At 33.1% G+C, this 14,179-nt stretch overlaps 1 protein-coding gene and 1 long non-coding RNA gene across 2 annotated transcripts; both read left to right on the top strand.

The window, feature by feature from the left end:
* Positions 1–2,212: 2,212 nt before the first annotated feature.
* On the top strand, positions 2,213–2,611 carry LOC132283526 (small polypeptide DEVIL 5-like). Its single transcript, XM_059785486.1, has one exon. The coding sequence runs from the start codon at positions 2,299–2,301 to the stop codon at positions 2,533–2,535; it is 237 nt and encodes a 78-aa protein (XP_059641469.1). The 5' UTR covers positions 2,213–2,298; the 3' UTR covers positions 2,536–2,611.
* Positions 2,612–4,351: 1,740 nt separating this feature from the next.
* On the top strand, positions 4,352–8,719 carry LOC132285465 (uncharacterized). Its single transcript, XR_009472555.1, has 2 exons — positions 4,352–4,854; positions 8,149–8,719. It is a non-coding gene; the product is annotated as an uncharacterized LOC132285465 (long non-coding RNA).
* Positions 8,720–14,179: the final 5,460 nt, after the last annotated feature.

The raw sequence follows: 14,179 nt of genomic DNA, 5'->3' as shown, positions 1-14,179 counted from the left end.
GTTTTATTCTTTTCTCAATAATACTTTACATAACTCATTCTTATATAACTGACTGGTAGATTTAGAAAGAGATAATAAATTTCATTCATTTTTCTCTTTTCATTATTCTAGAATTTTTGTTGTGTTCATCACTTCATTTTTTTGCACAGATCACCAGGAAAGTTATTATGCTTGCACATTATTATCTTTCCACCGTAGAAAGTATTCTTATAATATATATATATATATATATTTTGCTTTCAATGATGTTAGAATGGCCTTTCATAACTGATAATAAACAACTGAAATAGTGTTTATGATGTAGATTAGACATTTCCATGCATTAAAGCTCAATTGTTAGATTTATCAGATTCATTAATTGGATTAAAATTACTGTTCTTTGGAGAGGGATGATTTTACTCAGAAATTTTCACTGCTACTGTCATAAATGGTTAAAAAGTTACACAAACCCAACGAATGACTCATTGATTAGAGGTTTCTAGGAAGATACATTGTTAATTTAGTGATTATCTAAGGAAGTGTATAATTGAAATCTGACCGAACATTCTGGTCAAACTATTTTTATTTAGGAAGATTGGCCATGAGGGCCATATCAGTTGGAAAATTCTGTGAGCCTAGTTTTAACCCAAAAAGTGTACAGTTGTCTGAATTATTCAACAACAGAGTACCGACATTGACTTTGAACATTTTGCAGAAATAGTAGTTATAATTTGTAAATCCGTAGACAAAGTGAGAAATTTTATTCAAGACAGAGGCGGCAGGTGCACGTCAACTAACCGATGACTTGCCTGTCATGTAGATGCCCTGTGAATAATGTTGATGCGGTGCCATGCAGCATTAGTATCATGTCACATGAGTGCTTCCATGAACACTGACACATTTAATGGGATAACGAATGCATTCACATATGCCTTTTTTATTTCGTCCTATTATTGTTTAGATGTTCTATGCACTTAAAGCTAGATTGGATTCGTAGCTGTTTTGCATTATAAAGATGGAAAGAATTGAGATAAGAGTAGTTAGTAGTCCGGGGTAGAGGATGTGACAGAAAGCAACTTCATATAATGAATTAAGATCCTCTTCGTTTACACGTGGTTTGTGTCACGAGAGTTGCAATTCGATGTTACATGTTACGTTGGTGACGCATTCTTGAATTAAATCTTTGTTTACATTAGTGTTGTGAGTGTTACAATCTTCTATTTGAAGTGCACTGTAGCATGTAATGCGCTGGCAAAGATCCGGCCCGCCCTCAGTTAATAAGAGAATGGCATCAGTCAGCAGACCTAAGAGATGATGTTTTAACAAGAAGAAGGTTGTGGCTTAGAAGAACCCAATAAACTTAGGTTGCCTTCCATTCCACAGACAGTAACCATGTCTGACTTGCGATCGTCACGTGTACACATGACCCACTTTCTACCTTAGAGTCGGGTCTTGTCCATTGTATCACAATGCAAACTCAGCATGGGGACCTCTCTTTATCTAATACAGTTCTTTAGTTCAAATGAGTCATCACATCTTCTGGGTGTCTCACACCTATAATCCACTCAATCTAATCTATGGTCTGACCACCCAAATTATCAAGCAATTATGATTAAACCAAGCATCATTTATTTTCTTCATTGCTGTGAAAATGGACGGACTTTCTTTTAGCTATTTATACAGCAATCATAGCTGATTTTATGCCAATCTGAGTTATACTTGATAATAGGTTAAGATTTTGCGTATTTTCACTGATACGTGATGTTGTTGAATCACAAATGCACCAATAATATAAAAAATCAAATAAAGTGATTAAATTTATTCAATTTTTTTTTTTTTTGTTCTTATTTATCATCTTCCTTGACCATATTCATCTATCAAAGTTTTTTTTTTAAAAATTTATTTTACTACTATTTTTGTTTTGGAAGAGTTGAATTTTTTATTTATTTATTTTTTTTCTTTAGTTGATTCTCACACATATGTAATTTGAGCTCCCCTCTCTTTAAGAAGTAAAAAATTGATAGTTAAACTCTAATTATCTTGTTATTATTAAATCAGCATTACTTATTCACCAGTGGTCACTGTAGTGCCATCTAATTGATTTGAAAGTGCTTCTATAAGTACATGTGATGTTTTGACAGACTATGTTTAGGTGTGAGAAATAATGCCTCGTGCATGTGTGTGGGTTGTGTGATGCGCGCGCGTGCACGAGAGAGAAATTGGGGATTTGATTGTATGTCCCACATATGGGTCTTTCCTAGCCGACCCAGGTGAGGTTGAACCATAAACCTTATCTTCTCCTAGAAGAAGGCCCATTCCATGCAAATTCAATCATTCTCTGTGCATCCAAAACCATATAAAGTCGATATAAAGAGAGCAGAAGAAAAAAAGTATGCAAAAATTATTGAAGAGGAGATGAAGATGAAAAGTGCTACCAATGAAGGCTCTAAAAGAAGGTTTCAATGTAAAGGTCTAGGAGGGTACCTCAAAGAGCAAAGAGGTAGGATCTACATAATAAGAAGATGTGTTGTTATGCTTCTCTGCTGGCATGACTGAATTTGGTGGCTTTGGACTTGTGCAATTTGCAAGCTGCTCCTCTTTTTTTTTTTCTTTTTTTTTTTTTTCTGGAGTACATACAGAAAATGCCGGGATCGAGAATTTTTCTTTTCTTTTCTTTCGTTTTTGTTACTCAAGCTCTTGATTTTCCTTTTTATTCAAAAGCTTGGAATATAATTACAAGTCCAGTATATTATCCATTAACAGGCTACCAGTGTTTGAAAAGAACAGAATTCTTGACATATGTGATGATGATGAAGAATTCTTGACATGTATAGTATTTTCAACATGAGAAGAAAGTTGTTGACTTTCAAATGATAGAAGATAGCTCCTTTTTGTTTTTGTTCTTTCCAGATGCATTATTTTTATTTTGTGGCATCTATGGTTGCAAAAATTTAAACCGGGAAAAAGAAAAAAATATATTTAATATCCTCTCTCTCTCAGGCAATTTGACCCTACGAGACTCTCACCACTAGAGTTTGAAATAGAGTTTTATTGATTTTAATTTTGAATCCGCATTTCAAAGGGGCCAGATTTGGATCTTCATTGAAAGAGTCATCACAAACTCGGATTCGTCACAAATTCGTGTTAGGTATGCGTCTAGATAATTCTTAATTGGCTTGGGTTTTGCTCAATAACAGTACTCAGTTTAAGTATATTTTAGGGTAAAATGCTAAAAAAAACACAACTAATCCCTAAACTACTAAAAATGTAAGAATCCCCTGAATTATGCAAAAAATTTGCAGATCATCCCATCCAGCTACCGGCCATCCAAAAATGAGCGCGTGATTCTCAGGCGACAGACGAACTAAATTTTTTGGACAATAATGCCCTTCCATATATGAAAATGCCAAATTGTCCTACAACAACCGCCACCACTGTCTGCAACCACCATCACCGTTTGTCGACCATTACCAATGTTTGCAACCACCAACATAACCACCACAAAACACAAATAATTCACGCCTAAACACACCGTTAAACCAAATCAAACCCACCACCATCACTACCACCTCCATTGGCATCTCAACGGGACACCATCAAACCCAATCGAACCAGTACACAAACCCACTGTCACCACCAACCACCGCCCAACCTTCTCTCCATCAACTTTGAAACTCAAATAATTCATACTAAAATCACATACCGTGAAACCCAATCGAAATCCCACAAACCCACTGCCACCACCCTAATCCCACCGCCACCATCACCAGCCACGGCCCAACCTTCTCTCCATCAACTTCAAAGCTTAAATAATTCATACTAAAATCACACACCATGAAACCCAATCGAAACCCCACAAACCCATTGCCACCTCACACATATAATATACACACACAAACACACACATATATCCTCTGGTGCCGCCGCCGGTGTATCGTGCTTGATCGAGGAGGAATTGGATAGCTGCCTCCACTGATATTCAAACCCCTGACTTTCCTTTGGGAAATAGGAGCCTTGTATCGCTAGACCACATGCCTGTTGATGAATTGGACGATGAAGATCATCTTTCTTAATCAAATTCTCAACAGTCTTTTGCCTAGCTTCTCGCGATGTGAGTTTTCTTGCTTTGAACTCGATCATCTCAGTCAAATCTGAATTCTAGAACATTGCTCTTATAAGAAAATATTCATTGGAACAGCACCGTGGAAGAATCAGTGGAATTTCTTTCTGTATTTCCAAAGTTCTATACCATAGAGATAGATTAGCCAACATTCGTGGAGGTGAAGCCATATGGTATATACACACAGACATATATATATATATATATTATACGGATTTTTAAGTAAAAATGAGTTTAGGGATCCATATTTACACATCCATTGAGTCGAAGTCACGTAATTTCAAAAAAATGTGTTTGCAGTTTGGCAGATGAATTTTTACTGTTTAACATTTCTGTTAACTAAAATACCCTTCTCCCTATTTTCTGTATTCCTTAAAATACCCTTTTTTTTTTTTCTTTTTTTTTTTCCATATTTTAATACATTGACCTAATTGCAGCCGGCCGTAATGCTCTTTCTGATTCCTGTTCATGCAAACCTCTCTCTCTCCCCCTCTCTGTAAAACCTCTATCAGCTCAGCCCTAACCATATGATGACTTTCATCACCCTCCCTCTCTCCCCCTGTCTGTAACAACTATCATGCAGAGCCCTCTCTCTCCCCCCCTCTCTCTAACATCCATTTAAGCATAGCCGTAACCCTCTTTTGTGCGCCCTCTATCTCCCCGTCTCTGTAACCCAGCGTAGCAGCATCCCCACTTCTCCACTTCTTTTGGGTGGATCTCCCCCTTCGTTTGGGTCGTTGTGCTTCTGTGAACTGGTAAGTACTCCTCTCTCTCTCTCTCTCACACACACACACCCGTTTTGGGTGGATCTCCCCCTACACGTTTTGAGCACCTTTTAGTTTCAGTAATTTGCTCAATTGATTGTAGTTTCAGTAGTTTCAGAGTTTACAATTTAAGGTAATTTACATGTGTCAATTGGTACCAAATTTATATCATAAAGATTTTTCAAAATTACTTCAAACTATAGCTCCATTGAATTAAGATTTTAGACATTATAGATAACACACACAAACACACAGAAGAAATGTTTTCAATTGTGGAAAAAAGTCACATTTGCAGAAGCGATTCTTTGTTGCTTATGGCTAATGGTAGTAAATGTACGAATTCAAGTTTGCAAACATGACATGTTAACATTTCACTTTTTTTCTAATATGAATCTCTCTATATTTGGTCAGAAGTTATGATTGATTCTGAAAATTTTCAATGGATGTATAAAGCTCCATGTGCAATGTTTTCTTAAAGCCTTTTATTTGTTTAATTTTCTTCTTCTTTAGCTAGAGGATGCGCTTGCCCTACTGGGTTATTAACTTTCTTATATAACTTGGTATATGCTTGCGTGTTTGCTTGATTGGTTTTCTAGCTTGGATTGTTCAGGGTAGTAAAATAAATTTGGGTTTAAATTCATGGTAAATGGTTACAACCTCACATAATTTTGTGGGTCAGTCCCTGGTGTTCCCTAGGTCTGTAAGGTGGTGAAATTTTTGAAATTGAGATTGGACGTGGTAGATGTACAACATGGGGCTTGGGATTGTTCTGGGAACGTTTTTTAAGAAGGTGATAAATTGAAAGCCATGGCAGCCTGCATTTCTTCCTAAGCCATTTTCTAAGACTCATGCTTAAATACCATGTACAGAGGTCTTTCATTGATCATATGGCTATAGTAGCTCTATCTCCTGAATTTCAAATGCATATATAATTTTAATATAGCATACCAACTAAAAGCATAAATATTAAATTCTTTTCCATGACAAATCAGGTTACAAATGATGATAAAAACCACTATTTCCATCTGATTGGAATTTAAGAATCACAACAATCTCTTTTGATTTTAGCAACGAGTAAATATCATGTTGTTTAAAGAGCAAAGAAATCAAATTAAACTAGTTGATAAGAGTTTGTATGTCTTCTGGATAGTGAACCCCAATGTTCATTGTTTAGGGTATGTAATAAGTAAGCTTTTTGAGACATGAAATGCACTGATTCAGTTAAATTTGTAATCTTATGTATCAAATTAAACTCTGAGTTATGTATTTATAAATATGTTTGTTCTTCTTTTGACATTGATGAATTAATTAGTTGGTGCACACATGTAATAGAATATGAAGCTGAGAAATTTGAGATATGTATAAATGTGATATTTTGTAGGATAATACTGAGGATATTTATTGGATAATGTTGATCGAGGATATTTTGTAGGATAATGATGATGAAGTTCCTCCAATTAACCAGTTTAAGCTAAATTTAGTTTTGAAAAAATCACAGAACATGCATTTATGTCATTATATAAGTTAAATCATAAGCATCTGTATAACTGGTTTTTTGCTGGTGCAAAGTCCAGTGGTATTGGTTTAGAGACATGTTGAAAGAACTTAAACAATGAAAAATTAAGACCCATCAAACCAAATTTCACTTGTACAATTTACGAGATCATCAAACCATCATATCCAAGAACATATGTTATGAGCAAATTTCCCAACCTTTTACTCTTGTACCATAAATTGACGGAGAGTATAATTTAGAGAAGTGCCCTTCGACACAGGATAAGACTAGAAAAGTAGAAATGCAAAGCACATAAAAGTAAGTTCCCCCTTTTATTACGTGATAGGAAGCAATTAAATACTTATTTCAATCTTTTTTCCAAAGGATTCTCTTCATTACATCATTGTTCCATTGTTGCCTATCCTTTACCTGCTAAACTTATTATGTGATATAATTTGGCTTCCCAACTCTTTCCCAAATGATATTGATGTTCAGACTATTTCTACTTGATAAAATAATAAGATCTCAAATCAATCCTTTAAAGTTTTACAAACACGTCCTATTGTATATTCTGATATATGATACTTGGCACCCACTCAGTTGATATAAAAATTAAATCTTTTATGAATTGGAGAATGAATAGAAAGAACTTTGGAACGGATAGGACAGTGTTAAAAGATTTTGTACTTTAGATTTGAATTAAGGAATGGACAAGGGAAATGGTAAAGTGCAGTACAGTGATCTCACAATTAACAATGGAAATTTCTTAAAAGTAGAACCAAAGCCATTGACTAAATTTTCTCATCAGAGGCAAAAGCCCTACTTTTAAATTTTCTCATTGAGCTGAAATGATGGCAGCTTTCAGAATCCTAAACAGTGCAAGGAAAGATAAACAATATATATATTGTTTAGGACGTGTATTTTTTTTTTTTTTTTTTTTTTTCAGATTTTCCATTTTGTGGGTGAAGCAGTTGTTTTCTAGTGGGTAGAAATCATAAACAATATATATATATATATATATATATATTGTGTTGTATGTAGTGAATGTTTCTGTCACTAGATTTGGTTTCAACTTTATTGAGAAGTCTGCACTGTAATACTTGCTGTTTTTCTGGTTCTATTGTTTCATGGACAATTGCTAGAATATAAACTGATTTGGACAGATTTATAACACTTACAAGAACTGGGTGAAATACTTTTGACCTTAGAAGTCTATTAAAGGGTTTTTGGCTGCACAAAATAGATTTTAGTTTGGACTTATAATTATGTGAAACTCGAATTTAATGGGTCCAACTTACTTCTTTTTTTCTTTTTATTTTTTTCTTTCTTTCTTGACAACCTGTAGTCTTTTCTATATAAGATAGCTGGACTAATGATTGTTTTAGTTTTATAGTAGAATTTCCCTTTTAGTCTGTTTGGTAATTTTCTCACTAACTCCAATTCGAATTTAATAGATTTTAGTTTGAAATTATAATAATGTGAAATTCAAATTTAATTAGCTAGCGTTCATATATTAAATGTACTATTATTTGTGAAGTGTGAACCCCTTTACTTTTCCATCTTTCATTAATGAAGGTGACATTATATAATAAGTTGATGATCATTTTTTTTAAAAGAAGAAATGTATTTCTCTTGTAATTATATTGCTAGAATTTCTGTATGGTTAAAGGTTTTCTTGGCTTGTGAATCTCAATTGTTGACAATTATTAGGAAATTTTTTTATATATATTTAGTTTTTTTTTTTATTTTTATAATTGATATATATTCTTTTTTTTTTTGTGTGTGTTTAGGCAGTTACATGGACAAGTCTTGGATTCATCACACTAGGGGTAGTGTAAAGTATTTTGATGGCATACACCACTTCATTGATGCGGCTAGAGATGTTGAGAATGATGATGGAAATGACATTCAATATAGTTCAGATGAGGAACCAGAATTACTGTCCGAAGATGATACTGATTTGGCTGATATGTGAAGCTTTGAATTCTTGAGCATGTACCATGGTTCCACCAACAACAGTCTCCATCAAATTCCTAGTAGGAGCAGTTTCCGCCACCAACAAGGTGGCAATATCAGCAGCCGCCACCAACATGGTGGCAATATCAACACCACCAGCAAGCGCCACCACAACCACCACCATGATGACTAATGCGATAAAGAGATAAATTTTTTGGTACACAAATTTTAGAGCTTTTTGATGATCAACTAGTTGATTTCTAAACTCTTTATCATTTTTGGGTTGTATTTTAATGACTTTGCATCTAGTTTGAAGAGGATGGGAACCATTTTTTTGTGCTAGCAGATGGTTTTAGTTTTTGTTTAGAAAACTGGATATTTTATTGATCTTGAATGTTACATGTATCCGGAATAGTTAAACTCACAAATCAATTAAGTATAAAAAATAAAAATAAAATAAAGTATTAGGGACAGTTTATCCATCCCTAATACAATAATTATAATTAAAAAAATAATGTATTAGGGATAGTCCAATCGTCCTTAATACAATAATTATAAGGTTAAAGCCCTAACCCTAATTTCGACAGCACTTACATTAATTTGTGGAGGTAAGTTCCTATTTTGTAAGAATCGAGGGCACCTTCTAAAGGTTTATTTGGGTTCTAGGTACTATTTCATTACGGAACTGGCTTAAAAACAGCTTCTTTACCTATCAAATAGAGAATAATTGTGTTTACGATATATTGTAAAAAAAAAAAAAAAAAAAAAAAAAAAAAAAAAAAAAAAAAAAAAAAAAAAAAAAAATTAGCAAATAAGCAATGTTCCAAGTGATTTTGGAGTATATTTTGTACTATTCATTCCCTCAAGTTAGCAAAATTGGAATATAGTTTATACTCTTTATGGCACTAATGGATTTATTTGTGGATGTAATAAGCAACATGAATACCATTTTCAATTGCAAAAATAAGTCAATTTTATAAAAGTACTACTTTTTTTCCATAGGTACCACTTTTTTGAACTGTAAGTGCCATTTTTTTTGGCCTCTAGGTACCATGTTTCGTAAACACTCGCTTAGCTAGCTTGGAAAATATTTTGTGTTATTTATGGCGCTAATGGAGCTGTTTATGGATGTAATGTGCAACCTAATTAATGGTGTGGGGTTTAATACCATTTTCAATTGCAAAAATAAGTCCTTTTTTTTACGAAGGTACCACTTTTGTTCCATAGATACCACGTTTTTGAACTGAAGGTACCACTTTTTGTCCTCCAGGTATCATGTTTTGTAAACACTCGCTTAGCTAGTTTAGATAATATTTTGTGTTATTTATGGCGCTAATGGAGCTGTTTATGGATGTAATATGCAACTTAATTAGCGGTGTGAGGTTTAATACCATTTTCAATTAAAAAAATAAGTCCCTTTTTACGAAGGTACCACTTTTGTTCCATAGGTACCACGTTTTTTAACTGAAGGTACCACTTTTTGGCCTTCAGGTACCATGTTTCGTAAACATTCGCTTAGCTAGCTTAGAGAATATTTTTGTATTATTTATGGCGCTAATGGAGCTATTTATGGATGTAATGTGCAACCTAATTAGTGGTGTAAGGTTTAAAACCATTTTCAATTACAAAAATAAATCCTTTTTTACGAAGGTACCACTTTTGTTTTATAGGTATTACGTTTTTTAACTGAAGATACCACTTTTTGGCCTCCAAGTACCATGTTTCGTAAACACTCGCTTAGCTAGCTTGGAGAATATTTTTGTATTATTTATGGCGGTAATGGAGCTGTTTATGGATGTAATGTGCAACCTAATTAGCAGTGTGGGGTTTAATACCATTTTCAATTGCAAAAATAAGTTCCTTTTACGAAGGTACCACTTTTGTTCCATAGGTACCACGTTTTTGAACTGAATGTACCATTTTTTGTCCTCTAGGTACCATGTTTCTTAAACATTCGCTTAGCTAGCTTAGAGAAGATTTTGTGTTATTTATGGCGCTAATGGAGCAGTTTATGGATGTAATGTGCAACCTAATTTGTCCCTTTTGTGAAGGTACCACTTTTGTTCCATATTTACCACGTTTTTGAATTGAAGGTACCACTTTTTGGCCTCCAGGTACCATGTTTCGTAAACACTTGCTTAGCTAGCTTGGAGAATATTTTGTGTTATTTATGAGCTAATGGAGCTATTTATACATGTAATGTGCAACCTAATTAGCGGTGTGGGGTTTAATACCATTTCAATTGCAAAAATAAGTCTCTTTTGCGAAGGTACCACTTTTGTTCCTTAGGTACCACATTTTTGAACTGAAGGTACCACGTTTTAATTTGGCTCACACTTCTTACACTTGCATTTTCGAGTTCCTTGCCTTCTTTAAGAGAAAGTATATCAAAACAATCCCCACACATAAGTGGGTCTTCTTTTTTGATTTTGCAGCTTCTTTTGGTTTGAAATTGAATATTAGTAGTTTCCATCTAAGAGTTGCAGCAAAATAAAAAGTAATTAGATTATTCTCATAACTCCAATATGTAGCATCCTAAAAGCCATTTAGGGACGGACAAATTAGGACGAAATGTTATTTCGTTCCCAAATACTTATTCGGGGACAGATAATTATTTTGTCGGGACATAAAATTGCCTTCTCCCTTTTTTATTTTTTTATTATTTTGGTAAAATGTGCACCTGTTTTTTCTGCTATTTCCATTTGTGTTTCATCCATTAAAAATATTAAGAAACTGAATTTCATGTCAACACAAGTAAAAAAACTAAATTTTAATGGCCATTACTTAAAAAACACTATACAAATCCCATTTACATCAATTCCACTCGAACAAATACCAAATAATATAGTAACTAGACATCAATATTTGAATACATTCATCTAATAATAAAATATTAATCACCCATCTGTTGGTTAATGAGTTTTGGAGCAAACAGGCCAACCATCAGGCTGCCAAAGGGTCTATAAAGTTGCTGCCGCTGCAAAACGAGGTTTGATCTGCGCTAAATTGTATAGACATAAATTTAGAAGATAACCTTTGATACTCCAACATACTATTCACAGCTACCTTCAGTTCTATATAGACTCCCTCGTATCCAAGTTATCAAATGCCTCTGGTGATGATTAATTGGGTCACTATATTGTCCAGCATTATTAAACAAATGAATATACAACCATCAAATAGAATAAATGACTCCAAAGCTAAAATCCAGATACCAACATAATAGCAATGTAATCAGTATTTGAAAGTGATACACATATCTAACATATATGCTTGAATGCCAAAGTTATTGAAATGCCAAAGTCATTTAAATTTAGAATAGCAATGTAATGCAATATTTGAAAGTGATACTTTGGCAATTCGTTAGGCAATTCAAGGAATTAGTTGATACATATGCTATATAGATATTTCCTCCGTATTGCATGAGCAAGAAGCTTATATGTTAAACCATGTTTCAAGTCCAAAATCAATCAATGAACGAAATAGTTAACAGAACTATTCTGTATAATAAACTACATGCATTTGATTGACTATTTTCCTCAATAGTTTGAAAATAAGCTGAATGTCATTGTATATCTTAATTCTATTTTATGAATGAAAAAACTTATCTTTGCCAGAATAAAATAGAAAGCAAAACTAAAAAAGCTATTTTTCAATAATGATAAATTCTCTGATCTAGTCTTGAAGTTGGGAAGCAACTTTTCTTATGACTCGGGCTATTTTTCTTATGCTACTTGAGGACTAAAACATTGCCTCATAACCTGAAAAAGATAACGATGGGAATAATGACAATAAAAATTACTTAAACATATAGAAGTACCATTATCATTTATAGAATTTTCTGCAATCATAATCAACTAGAATGAACTAACAAGATCATTCACTCAAATGAAAATAATCAAACACACTAAAGTGACTAATAGAACACAAACCTCAATATTTTTGAAACAATTGGATTAACACAAGCACGTAGGTCACTACCTGTCCTCAATAAGAGAAGAGTGAAATATGTTTCTAGAGATGACATTCATTACTAATTAATATGACATCTTAAGCTAGTGAAAAAGTCCGTGTAATTTGGGTGGCTTTATTTAGCCAGTGAGCCCTTAGCCAATTAAACAATAACCTTTCACATCCCAATTTTACTAATTTACAAAGAGGTTTGGCAAATTTAAAGGAAAAGAAAAAACTTAAATTGATTATTATCCCTTTTTTATATTTTTTTTTCATCCCTACTTCAATAAAACTAATTTTAAAAATATAAATAAAATAAATGAAAAAAATAATAATAAAAAACCAAAATAACCCAATTACTTTCTATCAATTCTCTTTTTCCCTATTTCTTAATCATGATTTCAGAATAAAAAAATGATCTGCTTACTGTTTTTTTCTTTGTCACTAGATTAATCAATTGGTTAAATTAGGAGAAATTAAAGGTTGCAATGGTAGGAAATCAAACATTTAAGCTTTGAAAGGGCGTTCAAATTAAAGACACAAAATTGAAGACAAAAACAGAGACATATAAATACAAATACAAATACACACAAATCCTTTAAAAGTTTGGAAAGATTACCTTCAAAAGGTTGGAGAATCGATTTTTGCCGCCCTCTGTATTTTCTATCTAAACAAAACTTTCTCTTCTTTTTCACTGTAATTTGGGTGTGTATCAAAGCATCGAAAAAAAAAAAAAAAAAAATTGAAGGAGCTAGAGTTCAGAAAATACAAAATTATTTCAGAATAAACAAAGATTGCAAAACAATTTGATAGAAAAGAGATTAAAATACACAGTTTAGTAAGGAAATTGCTGCTAAGGTCCAGTTTTGGAAGAGCAACTACTCATCTTGTGCTGGAAGGTTACAACTTATAAAGTCTATCCCATTCTCAGTGCAAGTTTATTTGGCTTCCACCTTTATCCTCCCTAAGGTTGTCCTAAAGGAGATCACTTCAATTCATAGAAGATTTATGTGGAAATGACAAACTTTGAGTAATGGAGGGAATAAAGTTGCTTTGAAGGATCTTTGTTTACCTAAATCTGAAGGAGGGTTCTGCATAAAAGTTTTGTAAAGTATGGTTGTTATGTCTAAGCATTTATGGAAAGTTGTGCAACCAAACTCTATCTGTGGGTTAATTGGGATCCGTCTCAACTAATTTTGGAATCTCAAAGTTCCATTTGACTGCTCTTGGAGCTGGAGAAATCTTCTGAGTCTGAAGTATAGTTTCAGATTTGATAGTCATCACCAAATGCGCAATGGAATGTTAACATCTCTATGGTATGATTGCTGGTTACCTATAGGCCCTATAAGTCTGCAATATCATCAAAGGATCGTTAGAAACTCTGGTTTGACAAGAGAACCAAAAGTTGCAGCTATCATTATAAATGCAGATTGGCACTGGCCCATGACTGATTCTATGGAGTGGGTGGATTTGAGAAACGGTGTTCGTCCTGATCTGAAACCTAATCTGCAGTCTTCTGGCAAAAATGTATGGAGATTGTGCAACAGTGACTTTTCAATTAATTCAGCCTGGAATTATCTAAGAGATAAACAGAATAGGGTTGGGTGGAAAGATGTTGTAATACCCCTAATTTTAAAAGGATAGTCTCTGTATTTATTTATTTGTTTTAATTGTATTTTTAATTATTTAATTGATTATTTGACTAATTGCTTATGTGCTTAATTGAATTAGGTATTACTTGATTATTTGATTATGTGTCTATGTATTATTTGTATTTGTCTATGTGTTAATTATTTAATTAGATTATGTGCTTAAATGGTGTTTTAATTAATTATAAATTAAATATTTTCTTTTCTTTTATTATTTTATTTTATTTTTCTTTTATGGTTATAGTTAGTAGTAATGGGCCAA

The sequence above is a fragment of the Cornus florida genome, unplaced genomic scaffold, assembly GCF_030987335.1.
Source record: "Cornus florida cultivar Cherokee Brave unplaced genomic scaffold, ASM3098733v1 CherokeeBrave_3.0.0_Hap2_Chr11, whole genome shotgun sequence".
NCBI classification, from domain to species: Eukaryota; Viridiplantae; Streptophyta; class Magnoliopsida; order Cornales; family Cornaceae; genus Cornus; species Cornus florida.
The sequence above is the reverse complement of the archived record's forward strand: the minus strand, read 5'-3'. Positions and strand labels throughout refer to the sequence as shown.